Source organism: Chenopodium album, chromosome 24 (assembly GCF_948465745.1).
Source record: "Chenopodium album chromosome 24, dcCheAlbu1.1, whole genome shotgun sequence".
Taxonomy (NCBI): domain Eukaryota; kingdom Viridiplantae; phylum Streptophyta; class Magnoliopsida; order Caryophyllales; family Amaranthaceae; genus Chenopodium; species Chenopodium album.
Window position 1 is genome coordinate 12,173,431 of NC_137857.1, and position 23,627 is coordinate 12,197,057.

At 33.3% G+C, this 23,627-nt stretch overlaps 2 protein-coding genes across 2 annotated transcripts; both read right to left on the minus strand.

The window, feature by feature from the left end:
* Positions 1 to 535: 535 nt before the first annotated feature.
* Positions 536 to 2,239, minus strand: LOC145610563 (uncharacterized). Its single transcript, XM_081665878.1, has 5 exons — positions 1,646 to 2,239; positions 1,328 to 1,555; positions 1,168 to 1,233; positions 1,007 to 1,072; positions 536 to 696 (listed from the first exon to the last, which is right to left on the minus strand). Exons 1-5 carry the CDS (start codon positions 2,237 to 2,239, stop codon positions 604 to 606), a joined length of 1,047 nt encoding a protein of 348 aa, XP_081522004.1. The 3' UTR covers positions 536 to 603.
* Positions 2,240 to 9,641: 7,402 nt separating this feature from the next.
* LOC145611745 (uncharacterized) lies at positions 9,642 to 22,941 on the minus strand. Its single transcript, XM_081667108.1, has 9 exons — positions 22,588 to 22,941; positions 22,035 to 22,115; positions 19,013 to 19,133; positions 18,836 to 18,930; positions 16,050 to 16,121; positions 15,268 to 15,516; positions 15,004 to 15,112; positions 10,314 to 10,500; positions 9,642 to 10,186 (listed from the first exon to the last, which is right to left on the minus strand). Exons 1-9 carry the CDS (start codon positions 22,609 to 22,611, stop codon positions 10,105 to 10,107), a joined length of 1,020 nt encoding a protein of 339 aa, XP_081523234.1. The 5' UTR covers positions 22,612 to 22,941; the 3' UTR covers positions 9,642 to 10,104.
* Positions 22,942 to 23,627: the final 686 nt, after the last annotated feature.

Here is a 23,627-nt window from a genome sequence, read left to right on the forward strand (position 1 = left end):
GCAATGAAAAGTGCACCTATAGATACCAGGAAATCGAGCTTCTTTAAATCAAACAGAAACAGCTTGGAATTGACATTTGAATCAGAAATTTAGTCCATGACTCCATTCTCATATTTTCTCGAGTAGTAAAACTTTGCTACAGATTCTAAGCCATATAAACAGGCTTTGCTATTGTAGTACATATAGTTTTGGAAACATTGTCAATATTCTATATATCTTCCCAAAGTAACTCTTTTGTTATTGTTTTTGAGAGATAAGTTTTAATTGTCCAATCATATTTATTTACACATTACATGATCACCCACACCACGCAACAACGAGTCCATCAGTAGAACAAGAATAAAACCAATGTGATCAAAACAAGTCATTAAGAAACAATGTATATTCGAACAAGGTCCATTATGCAAAAATTAACGGACACAAATTGGTAATCCATGTCAGTCCAGATCAAATGTAAACTGTCACCCGAACATTCTTACAGGTTTCAGCAAAAAATATTTGCCTTTGTAACTTAGTTTACTGATAAGATTACAAGGGCTTAGTTATTATTAGTGTCGGTATCATGTGTTATGAAGTTACAAGAGCCATATATATTTAGGTACATCATAGTAGCGCGTTGATCTTTGAATCAAGACCAAAGTCCACTCCGTTGTATGCAAGAGGCGCATACATCCACATCTCGTCAGAACTCAATAGCTGCAAGAAATCAAAGAGAAAGAAATTAGTACCTATTAATATAATATTACATTATTGCATTTTGATCATTGTATGTTTTCAATATTGTAAGGGGACTCATTGATAAACTATTCTTTAAAATATTTGTGACTGGCGTATCTTTCATAAACATTCAAAATAAGGTTTGCCATATATTTGACTTCATTAAATATTTTTTAAATGATTAGTAGAATATTATTTCTTGGATGAAGTCATTTTTTGAAAAGAACCATGACGCGTTTTTCTGGTCTTAAAATTCAAACATTAAGGATGTCATCATAATCCCTTTTACCTTGATTTGAAGCTGCAAAAATTTGACATAATGGACAGCTTCTTCAAGCATTGTGCTTATGTCAACCTGTCAACCAAAATCAGATCCTTAAGATTTTCACTTCTTGATAAAGACTTAGAATATAGTAAAAATAAGATATGCTAAAATCAAAGTGTTCTCACCTTCGTTCCATTAGGAACAAGGTTCTGCAAGATTCTTAATCGTTCATTAATCCTCTCTCTTCTTTTCTGCGATATAGCGAAAATAAGTTAAATATTTAATCAATGATCAACAAATAAGGCGATAAGCATTGTTATTGATATGTAAAATGTTAACACTTACCCGTGCGTAGAGACTTTGAGGATCAGTTGCAGCTCCTCTGCTGGCTCTTGTTTTACCATTCATTTTGACAGTTGGAGTCTCTTTTGAACCCAGCTCCTGAGACCCATTGCATTCCTCGAGCTCTTCTGAACTAGTACTCGAGTTCTGCTTAGTAAAGTCAGGAGCATTATCTTCATCATCAGAACCATTTTTCTGATTCCTCTTTGTCCTGACGCTCCTCTTTCCTTTCTGAACATACATTGCAATACCATGATCAGACATTGTAATGCAAAATAATAACACATTCAAAATCTCAGAATGAAAATTTGTCAATGTTACCTCTGAAACTCGAGATCTTTTCTTTCCACTCTCAAACAAGCCACTGCTTCTATCCTCAGAAGCTGGCTCGACTTCTGACATCTCATACTCTTGTTTCAGCTGTAAATGCTTATTTTCCGAAAACTCTGACTGATCTTCAAAGTTGCCACCACAGCTGATTTCTAAATTCAGGCTGTCACTTCTTTCCATCGGATTTCCTGGAAAGCGCTGGATAAAATTTTTCGCAGCAGATGGACATAAATCAACAGGAAAATGGCAGCTATTATCATCAGCTGCAAAAATCTGATGAGTTTCGCTCAAACAGAAGTTTTCGTTATAGGGGAAGCCAACAGTACTACTGCTGCTACCACCACTATAGTTACTTCCCTGTGACAAACAATATGAATTAAAATTCTTATCATCGGTACTAAAAAATGAACTGCTGTCAAGCCTGTCATCCTCTGTCATACCGGAGTAGCAAGAGGATGACAATGCCAAGCTACACGATTCTAGTTCTTGCTCAAGCGAACAATTAGGAAACAACTGAGCCATAAAATCGGCCTCATCATTGACAGAAATTCCGTTAAAGGATCCCCACTCTGCCTCCATCATCATTGTTTTAATGTTTTTTTATACTTATTTGTGCTTAAGTGTGTTAGAAGTGTGTTAGGAAGCTGCTAGATTTTGTTCGAGCTTGAAGGAAATAAAGATATCGAAGGACATATTTATACTCAAAAGCCTATGCAGCAACTTGCAGATTGACTTCGTTAATACTAAAACGACACTTTTGTTGTGTAGTTAAGCTCGAAATGATTGATGGGGCCATTGCAGGCGAATGTAGATTAAATTAAGGATTAACAGAAGTAAAGAAACCCTTTTGATGGCTCAGAGGCCTCAAGCATATATTATAAAATATAAATAAAAATGAAACACGTATGATTACGAAGTCTAAACGATTGCAATCAACGAAAAGGGACCTTTATTTCATAATGCAAGTATGATTTGGTGTGAGGCAAAATGGGAATGTTATCCTACGAATTGCAACGACGTGGAATTATATTTTATTGCAAACGAATGAACTCGATTAATTATTTCATTATACAAGTACATTTTGACAATTGACAAGCTTTTTAGTTGTTAATGATGATAAATTTCAGCTAAGGACCGGGACATCAGAGGAACCTTCATAAAACACATTGAATAAGGCAAAATATTCTTAAGAGTAAATAAACTCAGTAATCCATAATACTTAGAAATTTCAACTGTCAAAATCTATTAGCTGGATGAATTAAGACAGGTAATTAATTATTAACTAACACTTTCGTGATTTTATAGACTATTTTTGACTTAAACTCTAATAACCCCATGTCCATTTTCGGATGTCCTTTTCTTATGTTCATACGGTGCGAGTACTTAGTATCTGTATCCATTTCCATGCAACCGATGATATTTTCAAAAATATTTGTAGAGATCATTATTGAATGTAATGTTTAGTAATGCATTAATATAATGTACATAACATCATTTTGACAGAATGAAAGATGCAGTACTGGTGGCATATAAGACAGTGTTCAGATAATCTAAAAACTAAACAATGATTGGGCCAGTTTGCTTTTTCTGATTGGATATGGAAATTAAAAAAAGCTGACAAATAATATCAGTAATGATTATTAAAGATGGTAGAAATGATTAACAATAATAATCATTCAGATTTTATAATAAGACAAGAGAAACCAATGATGATTAATTAACTGAAACTGATTTCTGCACACGAGTAAAAAATTGTCAAATGAAATTAATTTGTTTTTGCAATAATGTCATAAAATGTTGTTATTGTTGACTTGTACTATTTTATGTGGAACTTCAACAATTAAATTAAATAGAAATGAACTTAAGTAACCTGATTTTCGCTCATTTGAACTTATCTTAACTAATCTGAACTTATCTGAACTTATTAAAACTTATTTAGTTGTAATTTGTACTTGTGTAACTCTTATCAGAGCTTATTAAACTTTATCTGAACTTATTACACTTGAAATAAGTGAAAATAAGGTGAACAGAACAGACCCCAAGAGTATTATTGAACTTAATATCTGATTTACGATTTCATCAACTAGTAATTCTTTGCTATCAATATAGATCATATAAGATTTCTAACATGGCTGATGCAGTGTTAACCTTTGAAATTTCAACTAACCCGTTGCATTATACTCCCTCCGTTTTTAAATACTTGCTCCACTTTTCTTTTCCGATCGTTTTTAAATACTTGCTCCATTTCCTTTTTAGAAAGCTTTTACAATATTTTATTCATTTCTCACACTTAGTGGACCCAACATAATACTCTCTCTCCTCTTATTCTTCTACTACTTTTGCTTTTTACAATTTTTTATTTTCTCAACTATCCCACTACCTTCATATTTTATTATTTTCTCCAATTTATTCTAAAACTCCGCGCATGAAGAAATGGAGCAAGTATTTAAAAATGAAGGGAGTACCAAGTATTGTTATGTCTCAACATACAAGTTAGGGACTCTACAAATTATAACATAGCTTGCTATGCTTTTTAAAAATGAAGAATGTTTACTTAATTCTTGCACAATTTATAATGGTTAATATTCAAGTGTGTGTTAGTTCATGTGGAACATGTGGCTTTTCTTTCTCAATAAACAAATTATAACACAGCTTGCTATGCTTAGTTACTCTCATAAACAATCAAGTAATTTTTTTTTTGAACCTTTTAATTATTTATGGTAACACGTACTGCAGGCCAAATGTAATTGACTTGTAAGTTGTAACACCAAGAAATCTCTTGTGCACCCGATCCAATTGAGCTAAGAGTCCTAAAACTATCCGATCTATTTGAAGTTATTTTTCACTTATTTGCAACCGGTATAAATAGATTTGTCTATCTTTAGTTCATCCAAGTGTATAATAATATTGCGTCCTATACTCCTAACAGTCTATACACCACCCGTAACGTAATGAGGGTTGGTTTTGTGTCGACGAAGTATGACTGTAGGAGTTAGCAAGCCTTAGGGCCTGTTCTCATTGACTGAACTCGGCTAAACTGAACTGAACTGAACTGAACTCAGCTGAACTGAACTGAAATTAATATTTTATAAGAGAAGGATATTAGGAGCTGAGCTGAACTGAACTGAACTGAACTGAACTCAGCTGAACTGAACTGAACTGAACTGAATTTCAACGTAAGAGAACAGGCCCTTACTAGTTACTAGTGTTACCAACTTATCACAAATCCACAAGGGTGCAAACTGCAAAGTGCTAGTGTGCAAACTTATGTTTTTCTGTTGAAGAAATAGGAAATGCGAATGTAACCTCCGTTTCTAGAAGATTAGATATTTTTGTTAATAATTTTAAAACCATTACATAATTTTCTTTGACATTTTCTCCAAAAATAAAATAGTAAACCATCAGTTTCTTTTGTGCAAAACAAAGACTATTATCCGTTTCTTTTGCGTAAGAGGAGTCAATGTACAATACCAATGTTTTCCCCCTTTTTACCCGTTTGTTTATATGAAGTGAAAATGATAGAAGTTGATTAAAAACAATACTATACCCGTTCCATAATAATTAGCACAATACACTTTGATTTTTATCATAACAACTATCATATTCTTTTTAAGGAAAAAGATATATGCAGCCTTAAGGATTGCATATAAGAAGCTAAACGTAGAAAGGATACTCCCTCCGTGTTTTTTTTTAAGTGACACTATTTTTACTCGTGAATTGTCGATAAATTTCCAACTTCATACTAAAAATGAAAGTATATTAAATAGTTATACGCAGCTCTTAGGGCTGCATATAACATTACACTACTTTTAATTATGTATATTTAATAAACTCTTTATTTCAATAATATATATTGGGATAAATCCGATTATTGTCTTACACATTAACACTACATTTTATATGATAGGAGGAGTAAGAAATACAAAGATGGTCAAAGTTATGATAAAGGTCAAAGTGCGTCAATTGGCTTTTAGATGTCAATGAGCCCAGCCGAGTATTAGCTTGTTTAACCTAGGGCTTGATATGTAATACGCAAGCTCAAACTTGAGTACAGTCGAGCTTGACCGAGCTTTATTTTGCTTGTTCGAGCTTGCCCCATGTATATAAGTTTTTTGATATATGATCTTACTTCGCAAGTATCTCATTTAATTTAAACCCGAGCTTTAACCGAGATACAAATAAGCTTTTTATAAATTTTTAAATGAACACAAAAAAGCACCTAAACCAAATCATGAACCGTTCATGAACCTAAATGAGCCAAGTACGTAATACTTTGTTCGAGTTGGACAGCTCGAAATTCTAGTACAAGCTTGTTTAACAAATCAGATGAGCTTTGATCAGAGTTTGTTTGAGGTTCACAATGCATCGGCTCATTGACATCCTTATTCTAAACTTAATTTGTCATTGCTCCGCCAACCATTTGGGTATTCACCATTGCCTAAACCTACCTTACTAATCATCTACATTCTTTGTCTCATGTGTCTAAGTAAACCTAATCTTAAAATATAACTACATTTAAGGGTTTTTTTTTTTTTTTTTTTTGTTATCTACATTAAAGTAAATACTGAGATACATAATCCTTTATTATTGTTGAATTTTATTGACTTGTATAATTTACTTAATGTTTATAACTCTCTTTATTTCTTAAAATTTTTCTCATTTTCCATTAACATGCCCAATACACATCTTAAATCTTTAATGTCTTTAATTATATGATAACCAAATTCTATATAATTTGATACTCTAAAGGTACTCATTTAAACGAACCAAACAAGATCCCACTTGACCATATTTATATTTTATATTTGAAAGATTATTATTGTAATTATTATGAAATATTATTACAAGTATTATTATTATTAATTCTAATAATTATGTCAATTGTCAGTTGATGTAGGACACCAGGTCCTACAAAATCAATAGCTAATTTTAATTAATTAGAGTTTTATCATACGGTCCAAAATGGAGATTTGGAAAGCCGGCGTTGATTAACAAAAGTAATTGAATTACACTCACACGAGGAGCTATGTCTCCATGTTAGCATCATTCAACTAAAATGTTTTCAATTAAGGATATGCTAAGATTATACTCTAATATCCAGTACAATTATCTTAATCTAATGCAATATGGGAATTATTTAGATCAGATAACAACTAATTATTTGTTTGACTCATCAATTAATTGAACCACTAGCCTCCCTCATTAACTTAATTAGATTTTTTATTTGTTTTTGATTGGCTTAATTCTATACACGTATGTAGGTTTTAAATTATATACCAGTTTTAAAGGATTGTTAATTATTTTCATTATAGTATGATACTCTTATTACTTCCCCTCATTATACCTCCCTCTTGATTAACACTGATTTTCCTATTTTGTAGCTAATAATATAGTCACTTGAATTATCCAAATAATAGGATTGAATTGGCTATTTGTTTTTAATTTACCTTATCGGTTTAGGTTGGAATAAGGTCATATTTGGCAAAATTAAAAATAAGATTAACCTTTAAAAAAAATGAGATTAAGATTTAATTGGTCAGTTAACTTTAAATATTAGTTAGAAATGTATTTAGTTAGAATGAGAGTTAAGCATATGTTTGGGAACTTACCATTTGCCTATCTTCACCGACCTCATTTGTTTTTTCAGCAATTTGGGTTACCTACAAATTTCTGGTTAAAATTCAACTCCATATATTAACCTCTTGTGTTAACAAATGACCCTTTAGATTAGAAAAAAGTAAATCCTTCTTCACATCAATAATTGGAGAAAATTTTTCAATTTAGCGCAACGGTGGTTAAGATTAAGGACATGCGTATGATAGGGCACATTTTAAAATCCTCCCATAATTTGTATTTTTCTTATAACTCATTCAAACACACACACAAAAAGTCAACAAAGGACATCTTGTGAAGAGCCCTCGTTTGTTAGTTTGCTCGGACTCCATGGGGATAGAAGGTTTAGTTGGGTAGTATCGGAGTTGTATTGGGCTTTTATAAATGAAGCTCAAGCATAGTCTATAATTTCAATATTTCTCCAAAATGGTCAAGAGCCAACACAAAGACTAGTTCATCGTGCTCGTGCCTAAACTCATGTCAAATTCTGATCATAATGTCCAACCACAAGCCACAACTTGTCATGTCATGCTCGACTGACCTTAGTACCAACCCAACTTAAAGTACATCTCTAATTTAATGCATCGCAATTGTTATTCTTTACGAATATTCCACCAAATGCCCCTGAGTTATTTTTTCATTCACCATATACCCATGAAAATTTTCAAACCATATACCCTTGAGTTTAACAAATATGTCACCAAACGCCCTTAATGACTAACGACAGTTAAGTCCGTTTGTCATTAGAGTTAATTATGCCACGTGGAAGCATGTTATTGGTTATTATTTAGATTAATTAAATAATTATTATAAAAAAAGAGTTAAAAAAAGTCAAAAAAAAAAAAAAAAAAAAAAAAAAAAAAAAACACCACCTCTAACCCCCACCACCACCAGCCACCTTAACCTAGCCACCTCCTTACAACCGCCACCAAAGCCACCTCCCTTTCCACCTTAGCCTAACATCACGCAACCACCCTAAGCCCCTTCGTCGGCAACCCAAGTCCCCTCTCCATGTCGTCGCCGCCCACCTTATCCAAAAATCGAGACCCTGAAACCCTAAAATCCCAAAATCAAAACCCTAAAAATCAAAATCAAGGGGTTCGATTTTGGGGTTTTTCTTTTACTTTGGGGTTCGACGTTGTGGTTCAGGGGGTGGAGACGGCAAGGGGAGGGGCGTGTTGGGTTCACCGGTGCGGGATGGTATTTTGGACGCTGATGGTGGTGGGGAGGGGAAGGGTTTTCGAGGGAGAGAGAAGGGGGTTTTTAGCCTTTTAGGATAGGGGAGTAGGTGATCGGCAAAGGGGCGCTGGCTGGTGGGAGTTAGGTTAGGAGTGGCGCCGGGGTTCGGGATGGCGCCGACATTGGTTCAGGCGAAATCCGCACCCGCAGGTGGTAGTTGGGGGGGCTGGGTTGTGGTTGGTATGTTTTTTATTTTATTTTTTTATTGATTTTTTTTTTGATAATTAATTGAATATTTATTTTAATATTAAATAATATAAATGACAGCCAATCATAAATTGCCACATGGCAAGTTAAGCCTAAATGACATGGCAAGTCAAATGCTAATGTCCATTATCATTTGGGTATTTTGTAACAATTTTTGTAAGCTCAGGGACATGGTGAATTTGAAAAATTTCATGGGTATATTGGTGAAAAAAAAAAAAAAAAACTCGGGGATATTTAGTGAAAATTCTATATTCTTTAATTAGTCATTTGTCAAGTGCAACATACGTTTTATTTGCTACTTAAACTTTTAATTATTTAACTGACATTAGCATTTGACTTGCCAATAAACGAAAAATAAAAAATAAAAAAAATTCACTCCACATCAAAAAAAAAAAAAAAAAAAAAGGGAAGAAGAAGAAAGAAGAGGAAGTATGATATATGGAGAAGTTTAGGTACGTGTTCTCACAAGACCATGACCTAAGTATATAAATATAAGTTCCTTCACTCTATTTGAGGGTAAATCAAAAACCAAAAAATGAACACAAATTTTTATATGTGGCTGGTTACACCGTGTGGCTAGCCATCATGGGAGTCACTTCGTTAGTTTTACTTTTAAGGGTCACTTAGTCAATATCACAGGGTTACTTCGTCAGTATTGTAGCCTTGTAGGGTTACTTATTCAGTATGATGGGAGTTACTCAGTCAATATTAAAGGGGCTACTCAGATAGTGTTATAGCTTATAAAAGTTACTTTGTTTATTTACAAACGGCCACACACAAAACGAGCTGTTCTTTTCTCTACCTCACTTCTTACTATCTTCATTCACTCCCTCATCCTTTCCTTTTTTCTCACATCAAACGGATCCTAAAGGCTGTATTAGATGCTTAATTACAGCCCTAAGGGAGTTAAAATGCGGAAAAAATATATTTGAAATTTCTAAATCAAAACCGGGGCAAGAACAAACTAGGGGTCCAATCAATGACGCCCCTACAGCCAAGCATATCGAGTACATTTAGCGTATTGAACACATGGGGGCATGATGAATAGTATTTTACAGATTTTAAGTCCCAAAATAGAAGAGGGGGTCAAAGAAGAGGAAAATGTGAAGTTTAACCCATCCTGCTGAAGAAGAGCATATAGGAGCTCTTCAAGCAAACAGTGCAGACAACAGTTTAAACATCCCTAATTCCCCATTAAAATGGAAGAAAAGAACAAAAAAAATTCTATATAGAGACATGATGTAGTGACATTTAAAAGAACCCAAAAAAATAAATAAAAGATAACAAAAAACACCAACCACCTAGCTATGAGTTTACAAATTAGATGAATCAAACTACCGGAGACAGACTGTCAGTGTAGGATGGTATTAATACCTTTACACAGCAAATCATTATTGTTCATCATTAGGCATCTCCTCCAGGCTACCTTGAGCGAGTCTGTAATATAGGATACCCATTGTTGCCAAGCATGCCCTGCAACCACCGAGAAAGCTTTAAAAAAAAAAAAAAAAAAAAAAAAAAAAAAAAGAGCACAGAAGGAGAACAAAGAAATGCAGATAAAAGGATGAGACGGCGAACAGCAGAAATTTGTAAACATTACATTATGGCTATGAAAAGGAGAATTTTTCTTGGATCCATTCTTGATGATTTCTGATGCCGCACACGCCCTTCTTTACCATCGTCAGCATTTAATGAGTCCCTACGAGATGGGGCAGTTACTGGCAAAGTGGGCAAAGCACTGGACCAAAAAGGCAGCAGTGCTCTGAGGAACTTGTGACGGAAAGGACCTGTTGAAGTTAATGTCCAAATCAGTTGATAAATACAAAACCCTGTACTTAACCAACCCCACTTTTCCACTAACAGAAGTTGCATGGCTTGCATCATAGAAGATCTGCTTGTCTCATAAAAATCATCGTGTTGAGTTAATTTACTACAGCTAAATATGTTGCATATTTATGACAATAATACTCACCCTCCATACTATGATCTTCACACTTTCACACTTTCTAGTTTCATCCATTCTTTTTTGTAGGTTATACAAGTTACTTCATATATATTTTTTTCCCAAAATGCATATTAAACATCGCTATTGGAAACAGCAACCTGTTAAATTTTACAAAAATTAATAGCCTTAAAATCAAAAAAATTTTGAGTAGCACTGCCTTTGATTGAATTTGTTACAATTACCATTGATTGACCCCACTTCTTCACTTTCCCCAGCTAACCTTTTATTCATTTAGGAATTCTCTCTATCTTCAGGACTTTTAAGGGGGGTTTGGTCTGGGGTATTCATCAAAGGGAAAGAGAACGTGTAGGGCTAGCTCCCTTTATGATTTGATTTGTCATTATAATCATTATCTTTACCTCTACCCCCAAACTCCTCCTCTCATTCCCTATACCCCCATGATATTTATCTTTACCTTTATCTTCAAGACCACCCATACATCACCACACCCATCACAACTGTACAACCACCACCGCCCACCACAACTGCAACCACCACGGCCACCCTGATTCACTACCCCAACACTGCCACCTCGCCAGCATAACCATCGCCACCCTATCACTACCCATTACAAACCCAAACCTCCATTAAACTTTACCCCACCCACCAAAACCAGCCTTAACACCCACCTAAAACCACAACAGGAGAAGTAACCCACCTCCATGAAAACCCACCCAACCCGCTTATAAATCACCACCACTCTTCTAAACCTACAAGATTAAAAACGGAAAAAATAATTACATATCATTGATATGGTCAAATTCGACAATGAAATATCTAGATCCGAAGTTTTCACGTTCGAAATTGACCTTTAATACCTCAAATTTAACCATGGTGTTGGTGAAACAACGAAAGGAGAGAAAGGGGTGGCGGTGGAGGCAATGAGAAAGAATTTAACGACAGCAACTTGTGGTAGTAATAGTGGAAACGGAAAGGGGTTGACAACAACATTATGAGAATGAGGGAGAGTGTGGTGGAGCAAAGGTGAAGAAAGAAGTTAGGTTGAATAATCCAAACAACACCTTTTGCCAAAGGGAATTGCTTTCCATTCCCTCTCAAGTCTCAATCCCTTTCTTGATTCCATTCCCTTTCCCGTATCAACTAAACACCCCCTAAGTCTCCTTACCCCCATTAATTTGAATCCATATACCAAAATCACTGAAAAGTTTGCCTTATTGAAGACTAAGCTATGAGGTGTACTCAATGTTATTAAAATCGCGATTTGGATCGTTGAATCGTACGATTCTACGATCCTAATCCACCTAAACGATGTAAATCGTTGGTAGAATCGTTGTGCGGTAGAATTGCTCATAGAATCGGTAAAAATCGGTGGAATCGGTACCGATTCTACCGATTCCACTCCTGTAAAAAACCTGATTTTTCAATACCCATAACTTTTGATTCCGAAGTCGAAATTAGGCTTATAATATATCATTGGAAAGCTCTTGAAGTCTACTTTCTAATAGAATTGGTTTCGTACCCATATCATTTATAAATTTTATGTTATACACTAAAGAGTGTAAGGGTGTCATAGTCGAACCTAACTTTAGTCAATAACATATATTATTCAATCTAAATCATAATAAAGCTTATAAAACATCAATTTAAATAACTTTTAAGATTCCATCCAGCCAAATAAATTTTGTGGGCATAAGAATGTATTCACAAGTCTTATTCACTCAACTTTGGGCATATAAAAAGCACTTTTATAACATGAGTTTGTTGTAATTGTCATTCTTTAGTTATCTCGTTAAATGAACTAACTTGACACTTAGTTTTCTATTATTAATGGATTTTTTTATTATGAATGGGTCTAGGGGAAACAATTTTACGAGTCAACAACGTTATTTTTTCATATTTTAACCACAATTGTCGTGTACTCTCATGGTTAAAAATGTGTACCAATAATTGGACTTTATAGATTATAGTGTACTGTTTAATTATGCGCATGCGAATTACTTCAAAAACTATTTTATGTTTGTATTGTCGATATTATGTTATTAACAATACATATTATTATCATTCTCATTGCTATAAAATTACGTATGTAGTCATTTGTTACATTTTGAAGCCCAATTTTAAAATTTGGTAGAATCGTACGATTCGATTTTACCGATTCGATTCTACCCCACTCACCGATTCAAAGTAGAATCCCGATTCTGATAACTTTGGGTGTACTTGAAAAGTTGAATTGAGTAGGTTATTACAGCATATTTTTCTGAAATTTTCTGAGAAATTGATGTGCATTTGCAATTCCACAGTTTACATCTAAGTTGGGTTTATATCCAATCCTGACTTTGAGTATTTAATTGGCTGTTTAGGTTCTTAACTCATACTAAGGGGCATTCAGTTGGCAAAACGGGTTCATAAATCGAGCTTAAAACCAAGCATGCCATTTCGAGTGGAGAAAAAAATGAAGCAAAGAAGTGGGCCCATTGACGGTAAATAGTAATGACTAAGGAGTCTAAAAAAAACAGTGTTTGTACTTTTTAAGGTAGATTTTGAATATTTATTTTAAAAGCTAGGGAACTCAAATGTTGAACAATTAATTGATAATTTTTATAGTTCTAATTTTGCAAATGTTTATTTCCACCTAATCTCACAGGCCCCACATGCAACCCACTCCTCTTTACTTTTTCATACACAAACACTACATACAACACTCATTCCAGCTTTTTCCTACACAAACCCACATTTAACACTATCTCTCCAACATTTTCTTAAACATTCTCTACTTCCTACACTCTCTCCTAACTTCCTAAAATGTGTTTCTTCAGCGACCATCATTTTGGAACAGAGAGAGTAATTAACAATTACAACAAATGAATTAGATATCAACAGACGTGCAAAAAAAATCAGGTTTTTTTTTTAATTGTGATTATCACAATGAAGCTGAGAGAACAAGTGAATTATAATCCTAGTAAAGCAAATTAAGTAGTCTCAAAGACAGATTGATTCTTTCAGAAGGCATGTTCTATGCTAGCTTGGAATTTCCTTAACCTTCAGCAATCCAAGGATTTTCTCTGCTCATTTAATATTCTTTGCTCATTTTAAAATCTAAAATGAGCAAAAGAATGTCAAATGAGTAAAAAATTACCCTTGGGTGCACCTACCTCTATATGCACATGGGTTTATACAAAAGGTGATGCCATACTCTATAAGGTCAAAGCCTTAACGATTACTTTCACTTTAAATTTTAATAAATTTTTAATGAGTACTACTCCCCCTCTTTCGATTACTACATTAAATGTCAATTTTGCACTTTAAGATTACCCCAACAGGTTTATACAAAAGGTGTTGCCATATTCTATAAGGTCAAGCCTTAACGATTACTTTCACTTAAAATTTTTAAATTTTAATTAATATTTTATAAGTAATACTCCCCCTCTTTTGATTATTGGATTAAATGTCAATTCTGCACTTTAAGATTGCCCAATTGTAGTAGAAAAATTTGCAATTACAACTGGTAAAAGTACTCATTTTGCAAGTTACAACCATCAAAACTTATTTTGGAAATTACAATCAAAAAATTACCAAACATTTTAAACCACAACCAAAATCCGACTTACGGCCCCTTTCACCGCATCATTAATCATTTAACGATATAAAAAATAACCCCCATACAATACTAGTTTGGCATCATTTATTGATATATTGACATTATATTCCGGTGAAATGGCCGAAATTGAGATTTGGTTGTACTTTAAAATTTTGAGGGACTTTTTTTTATTGTAATTTGCAAAAATAAACTTTGATGATTGTAATCCGCAAATGGGTACTTTTACCGGTTGTAATTGACAAATTTTTCGTTGTAATATTATCATATTATGCACTAAGTTTTTAAAACTAAACTTTCCTACATATAATTGAGTAGTGAATGGAAGTTAAATTAAATAGTAGTGGGAGAAATTACGTTTTTTATTATACGGTTTTATTCCTTTTGCCAATACTTAAAACTTACTCCATAATAAAAAGAGTGGGTATTATAAAAAGAAATTTTAACGTGGATTCTCCTAGAAAATTTCTTAACTTGTTTGTTTGGTTAACAGTAAGTGAATTTGTAATTCCCATGAATTTGACCAAGGGTTGCTTAGTAATTTATTTTCCACGTTTTATGGGAAGTGTAAATTCCCATGAATTTTAATCCCTCCATTTTATTGTATTGTGTCAACAAACAACTACCTAATCTATTAATTCCCATGACTTTCCACACATACCCCTTCCCCCATTTGTTGTTTTCAACCAAACAAGCTCTAATTTTGACTCAAATGCAAAGCTTCCTCACCTCTTCGAGAGTATTTCTTCTTGTTTCCATCCTCGTCATCAGCAAAATATGAAATTTCAGAGTTTTGCCTTTCAACATGGATGGCACCTTTCCTTGTACTAGCCCCAGCCTGCATAAATATCAAGTTTAGATATTAAAGTATCTAAAAGAATAATTATGAACAGCAAAGCGATCATATATCGAATGAACAAAGAGGATCAAATTAAGTTAATTTCAAGGCCAATACAATATCTAAACACTAAAACCTTTGTATAGAAGTCTTACACTTGCAGGACTTCCAGCTTTTACATAATTAGGTTCATGACTAGAACCATCTATCTCTACTATGTCTTGTGTAGTAGCATTAGATGAGCCAATTCCAACCCCAATTATTGCTTCATTTTTCATTCCTTCGATGCCTCCAGCACCTGATACACGTTTCAAGGGATCTGAAGAGAAGGCAGGGGGAGGGCCACGGTCTGGCGTTGTCATCGAGACAGGATGGCTTCCAAAAACATTTTTCTCAAGACCAGTCTGCAATATGACAATCAGCTTAGAATAAAGAAACCCAGAAGATTGCAAGACTTCAAATTTAAAATGTTTTTAGGTTAAACAATTAAAACATTCCAAGCGTTTCATTGAAAAAGAAACATTAGTATTATGATGATAATAATGAAAAGGGATGAAGGCAGAGTATGGAGAAACTATTTTATTTGATAACTAAGAATAGCTCATTCAGCAAATGTAGACTGTTACTCGGACACTTCATTTTACCTCAAGTACCCATGTCGGACACTCAAACGTGGGTAGGACACTTAGACAATTCATTTTAGTACAAAATCATGGAAAATCTTCAGTCTTCACAAAATAGCTGAGTCAAACACTTGGACACAAACGTGGTACCCAAGTCCGAGTAACATAGGTAGAAACAATAAAATATCACATTTCATATAAATTACAAAAGGGATGAAGGTATGGTACGGAGAAAGCACTTAATTTTTAACTTTTTCTAGATAAGAGGGATAAGGAAGAAAAGTAGTCGACATGCAAACATCAAAAAACCTTACTTGCATAATTGCCTCCTTAAGCTTTGAATGAAGGTGTGATCCTGAATCCTTAAAATTTTTTGGAGGCCATATCTACACCCACAAAATAATGTTAAATGTAATAAATTAAAAACAAGAATTATACTAAAGATAATGAAGTCAGAATGCTCTAAAAAAAAGAACACACAATAACAAGATGGCAAAGTCAGAAAAGAAAGAAAAAAAGAAAGTAAAACACACAACAGTTCCTCGCCCCCCCCCCCCCCCCCCCCCCTTTTTAATAATAGGGTTATATGATACCTATGTTACTTTGGAATCGCCCATAAATTCACAGCAATACAACAAGATATTGCTGTGGGTCACAAGTATCACATCTGGCACAATATGACACATCTAAGAGTCATAATGTATTCAAGTATCTAGTGAGGTATAAGTGAATTAAATCAGAATGAGCTAAATCAATTGAAAAACAAAATTTTGGGTTTCTTACAATAGGAGGGCAGTACATTTTATCAACCAAATTCACAAAATTACCACCCGGGGAGTTCTTGTTCGACCCATCACAATATTCTAAAATTTGAATTCATATGATTACTATAATAAAGTAAATGCGGCTGCTATCAACTCATTTGGAAGTTAGATGATGATTAAATAGAGTAGATTAGTATTAAACAATCAACAAAACAAACAATTATAAGGACATAAACTTTGAAAATGAAACAAAAAGTAACCTCCCAAACTATTTAACAAAGAAAGCAAGGAACTTTAGGCAACACTTCCATACCCATAAAATCTTAATCTATTATAACTTCAGTACACCTTCAAAAGAATCACAACCTTCTGCGATAAAAATGTATTCCCACTGTCTCTAGACGCTTTACTTGTTTAAATGATGATCGTCTCACGAAAAGTCAATTTAAGAACTTTTAGAGGCACATGGAGGATGGGAAACAAAAAAGGATTTTAAAAAATAAATAAAGCTCAATAAAATCAGTAATGAGCATGTGAGCTTGATAGGAGAGACCTCATATGAAAGAAATTGCTCGACATAATCAAAGATGCCAGTTAAGATAATTTAAGAGATATATCATTTGTCATCATTCTTTGACTCAAAGCCCAGCATTCTGGGAAAGTTCTTTGGTTTCAAATGAATCCTACGTGGACTACATTTCAAACTATAAAAAAGAGCACCCGAATTGAAAACCACATTATTAATCATGGATACGAAAGAAAATAGTGGAGCCTGAAATTCAAGACTTAAAAAAGTCCTTTCTCTTTAGGGAACAGTGCTCTTCCCTAAGGGTCAACATTGTTGTATCCCATGTTGGATCGCTTTGGATGTGGACCTTAGACATTCCCATTAGATGAATCAATAAGAGGGGCATATCAATAACATAATACTAAAACAGACACCGGGAATGACACGTTTCATATCCCGGTGCTGTTTTTTCCCTCCAAAGTGTTTGGGTTTTTTTTTTTTTTTTTTTTGTCAAATCTTCTTAAACAATCTTCTACTATACCAATTACCAACGAAGATAGTTTTTCAATAATTAGTTAACATATATATTCCATATTTTTAATTTCATATCTTTTATACCTTGTATATAAGGTAATTCATTGTTTACAGAAAGGAGAAAAAAAAAATATATAAGATAGTTCATTATAATTGCCCAAACTATGTGTTGATCAAAGTCTGTCGACTAATTAAATTGGTAAGGGAGTGAGTGTAGTATTAAAAACCTAGATCGCTGGATGAATTTGGTAAAAAAATCATGCTATTTTAAGCGTATTATAAATGTTATGATTCTCTATTATTTATTTATTTTTTGTAAACTATTGTAGAGCTAACTAAAGGCTATAATAAAGAGAGTATTGCACGGTACTAACCTTGGTGTTTTTGTTAAATTAAGAACGGGTATAAAACTAAGTAATTTTGTTTATATAAAAAGAAACTATTACTCTCTCTTTTGTGTAAATTATTGAATAACTTTTCAAAGATTGTAATAATTCATAATAAAATTTTGTAAAATCCGTGCATTGCACGGGATCTAATCTAGTTTCTTATATAATCCTCTCTTAGCTCTTTTAAAACTTGTAATTTAAAATATATACTTCCTTTGTTCTTTTTTATTGCATCTTAATCCTGCTAAGCAGTGTTTGAAAAAGCGTGCCAAAGGCGCTAAGGCGTAAGGCGATACGGGGTAAGCACTTTTTTGGCCTAGGTGAGGCAATTTTAATTAGGCGCCTGAGGTGCACCTGAGGCAAATTTCTACCAATTTTTTTCAGCTGTTTATATAGTGCGCCTCACTTCAAAGAGAACCTAGTGTGATTTATATAGTGCGATTTAAATTAGGCCCACCTAGGCGCTGCATATTCCTCATCGCTTCAGCGCGCTTTGAGCTTTTTTATACATTGCTACGATGGATACTACAAAGAAATCCAACAATTCTTTAAATAAATTATGGTTCCTTCTATCTCTATCCTTATAGCATGAGTCCCTCTTATTATCTATCTCCTATCCTCATAAATTGTACGTTCCCCCATGTTGCAATCAAAAGAGAACAGAGCAATTTTTTTTTTTCCTTTTATGTTACCACATTTAAGCAATTATTGACTCAAGTTTAGAGTACATCCACTAATACAACATAACTTTTTATCCAACATTCCCACAAGTTACATATTTGATGAAAATATCACTACCTTACTTGACATTATCTATCCAACAATTTTAAGGCATTTACAATAACAAAGAACATGGTGAACAGAGAATGAAGACATGAGCATTAAAAAAATCTAACAGGACTCACTGAAGTTGAACATGCAGGGCAGGCATATCCGGCTGGTGCAGTGTGCGGAGGAAAACTTTTTAAGTGTGAAATCAAGCAATTTGTGTGTATAACATCTGTAAAAAGATCATACAACTCATATTAACATCTAATTAGAATGCATACTCAAATCACGAATGAGTCTCAATAACAACATACGCAAGCAGCCAAGGCGAGTAGTTTGAGGATCTGTTCCTTCCTCAAGCACAGCATTGCATTTACAGCAATTAGGAGGCCAATCATACTCTCCATCTATTACCCATTCTGAGTAGGTGCGGACCTATATAAATAGGACATGCATAAATAAGTCAAATTAATAGATAAGTCAGCACAGTACCTAAGCCTTCAAATTAATTACCCATAAGAAAGCAAGAATGGATGAATTCAAGTCATTATATATTACAATGTAAATAAATATAATTTTAACATTGAGCACATTCTGAGTAGGCAAATCATACTCTCCATCTATTACCCATTCTGAGTAGGTGCGGACCTATATGAATAGGACATGCATAAATAAGTCAAATTAATAGATAAGTCAGCACAGTACCTAAGCCTTCAAATTAATTACCCATAAGAAAGCAAGAATGGATGAATTCAAGTCATTATATATTACAATGTAAATAAATATAATTTTAACATTGAGCACAAACAGTCTCTACAGTAAAGTTAGTTTGCTTAAGAATTACAGGATCAGATTCTATAGCAACTAAAGAAGCATAAAATTCAAATTGTTAATAAAAATTTCACCACTTACCACCAGTCCACAATGAATTTCATTTATTACAACACTGACCAAACACTAAAGTTGGGATGCAACAATTCTGACTCTACATCAAACAACACAAATAATTGGAAAAAATTACTGTAGCAATTGCCAAACAAATAATCTTATACTTCCTCCATCTCACAATAATTGCATCATTTACAAAATAATGATATCCATTGTACATATGAGTAATAAAAAACAGTCAAGAGTATAGAAAGTGTAAAAAGTAAATATGATGACAATAATTCCATGGACACAAAAAAAAGACTATAATTCAGTATATATATCATGATTTATGATCTGTCACGATAATATATTATAATCAAGATACGAGGGTTCTTTTACTAGTCTCAATCTTTATGAAGATTAGTCATCTCATTCCATTATCTCGTAACATCTGTATTACAATTTGTATACAGATAATCTTCAATTAATTATGAATTAGCCTAAGGGGTGGAGCATTACAGGTAGTGCAATATAGTTATGCTAATAGTACCTTGAAGAGGAAGATAGACAGCTATCAGAGGGAAATGAGAATTAGAATATGTTAAATTATGGGAGAGTAGGGAAAGAGAAAAGAATTCTGGATAGTGCATTATTGTCTTCAGTTATGTTAGCTCTTGGGAGTGAATCAAGGTACTTAAGAACTTGATATTCTATCCTGCTTTTTGCTGCAATTCCAGAAGTATCAATCTAAATCTCTCTTTAACCTATAATTTCTTCTTCTCTAGAAATCTCAGTTCATAGCACACTCCATTTTAGTAGTGTACCATTATCCAGCCTGGATGTTTTTATGTTATACAGATATTTAGTGAGCACACCAAGTGATCTAACTTTCAAGTATAGTTAGTCACAGGCACTATACCTCAACTCAATATGTGTTTAACCATTATCATACCATTAAAATTATTGAATTCCATACAAAACAAAATTAGTAACACATTAGTTTGTTATAATGGCATCATGGAGCATAGAAAAAAGTCTCCAGAATTTCCTAAGAGTATGCATGTGCATACACTGTCATTCTTTATAAATTATCTGATGTAATATGAAAATAATCTCCTGTGCTGATTAGTGAGTTATGTCAGTTCAAGCCAAGGTATGTTTACTACTTCCTCCTATTTTTCTTCTTTGTTTCTTCGGTTTTCGAAAACAAAAATTGGAGCAAAAATATAAAGTACAGGCCTAATTTCCATTCTTACAATTGTGCATATTCAATATGAGAATGATGGATCCACCACAAGGTGCAGAACAAGAAATGGTGAGGAAAAACAAGTTTTTTTTTGTGCACAGAAAAACCAATTTCCAATAGAGTATTTTGTTTGTAGAAAATTCTGGATCTGCCACTTGATGCACAACAGCATAATGCGAGCACATTTTTTATTATGCATGTGAAGCGTAATTTCAAATAATACTTGGTCAACAAGATAAAGACAACCCAAAGGATTGATTTCCATAAGCTCCCATCTCTTCAGAAGTAACTTAGCAAGCAGTGGACTAGGGAAGAGATATTTCCTTAGATCATCACATTTATAGGAGGTATCCCCTCTGTTACTTAATAAAGCACCTCTTTAATATTTCCACTATTTTATACGAACTTTAAGTTAAATTTATAACTAATATATGCAAGACAAAAGTTATTATGAAAAATTTATTTAATAGCTCTTGATGTACATTTTAATAAATTCAACCTTTAAAGATTTTATCAATATACCATTATTGATATTTAAGGTAAAAGATGTGCAATGGCAAGTGTGCCAATCAAATTCATGCAATTATGTAGGGAGTTAGGGACTAATGTTTATGAAACAATCCACTTATAGTTTCCCAAATGCAATAAGGAATTATTAAAGAGTGCAGATGAAGAAGTGCATTCCCCGTCTTATCATTGGTCATATTATAGAAAATATATCTTCCCTACCTATAAGTATAATTGCAGCTTTCATGAAGGGATTTTGTCAAAGCCCAAGTCAGGAAAGTGTAGTAAGACACCAATCACAATTTTAATAGAGCTAGCTGGATATATGAATATTCCAAAGCAAGATTTGGAACAGACACAATCTACATATGATTTGAACCCTGTTAAGAGTTAAACCGTATCTCACAACAATCGCAAGTGAGGCACAATTGACAGAGGCTCAGTCTCTGTCTGCATCATACCGCGCAATACAAAGGTAACCATCATTTACACATAGCCGAATTAGCAATAGACCCATGAGGGAAAGTTAAATTGGGATTTTCCCAAAGGAAATCATCTTTTGGTAGGCCTACTCCATACATTCTATGTTTACTAATACTATTTCATAGAAAAACATGAAATAGTATTAGTCTATTATCTAAATAAAAGAGATACATAGGAAATTCAAAACATAACAATGTACTTGGCATAAGGCATAAATGTGAAATAATTACCACACAAATTTGGTGTTCAGGGAAGCATATGCATTCTCCGCAAACAGGGACCTTGTGCACGAAACAGTATAATTTAGTTGCCTGAAACCCACAGAAAAATCAGTAAGCACTACTAACTAATTCAACAAAGCAAATAAAGACGGAACCAACAACAAGCATTCGGCCGCTCCTCGAATCAATTCCTGAGCTATATATCATGCAACACCAATAAAACACATACTAATTAATCATTTCCACAGCAAGGGTGAGGTATATCATATCAAATTCATTGATAAACCACGATACTTCATCCGAACATTCATATACCAATTATTGATCCCAATCAAAATTAGAATTTCGTCCTACAACCTCTTAAATTAAGACAAACTGACAAAAAATACATCCTAATTTTGCGAATAAATTCAGAGATCCCTCGATCAGATCTAAAACAGCAAGACCATCCAATTCTACAGCTTAATCTGACAATAAGAGCTAAAATTAAGCATGCGATCAAATCACAAACTACAAAATTGCGAAAAATTAACGAATCTAAGAGCAGAAAAAGAGGACTCACTTTGCGGCATTTACAGACCACCATTGCATTGACAAATAATGTAAATCCTCAAAATAGCTATGAATTTAGGGACGGAAAGCACGAAGATGATGATCAATTGCTTGAGATTAGAAGCAAATCTGGGGAAAATTGGGGGTTAAATTAGGGTTTAACGAATCTGAGGACGAAAGAGGAGAGAGAAAATTGGGAGGGAGTGAGAATTGTGATGGATGATCTAAGAAGGTGGAGAACAATTGAACATATTACAGTTACAGCTCACTTTGGCTCTCTCACTTGTTTTCTGGTAATGAAAATTATGAAATTTTCTTCATTATTGTTTTTTATTTTCTTTTCTTGTCTACGAAGTTTTTTTTTTTTTTTTTTTTCTCAATATCTATTGTAATGAAAGAAGGAAAAATTAACAAAAATAATCCGAACTACTTGTATGGATTATCTTCTCATTTTAATCCAAACTACTTGTATGGATTATTTTCATGTTAGTGACGATTACAAATTTTCTATACAAAATTCAAAGTTCATCATTTTACCTCTTTTTTTTAAAAAAAAAAAAATCCCCTAAAAAAACAAAGCTCATCATTCTACATACCTTAAAATTATGACAAATCACAAGACAAATATAAAGTACGTACTTCTATGTAAAAGTTAAAAAATACTTTTAATTAGTAACAATTAATAAAAATAAGGTAAAATGCAAACTGAAAATATACAACATTTAAAATATTAAAAGTTACGTGCTTTTTTGAATGTATGTTACAACATCTTATCAAGGCAAATTCTACTCTTAAATCATTGACAATTAACAAAAACAAAGAGAAATATAAACTAGCAATATGCAACATCTAGATTTTAGAAAACAATGTTTTTTTTCTGAATGTATGTCACAACATCATTTTTAAAGGCAAAATCATGATGGTCATTAATTAATCAAATTTAGACAAAGTATTTATCTAACAACTTGTACAAGAAATAAATAAAGAAATGGGATTATAAAAGAAAAAAACAACCAAATTATACAACAAAAATAAAAGACCGAGTATAAA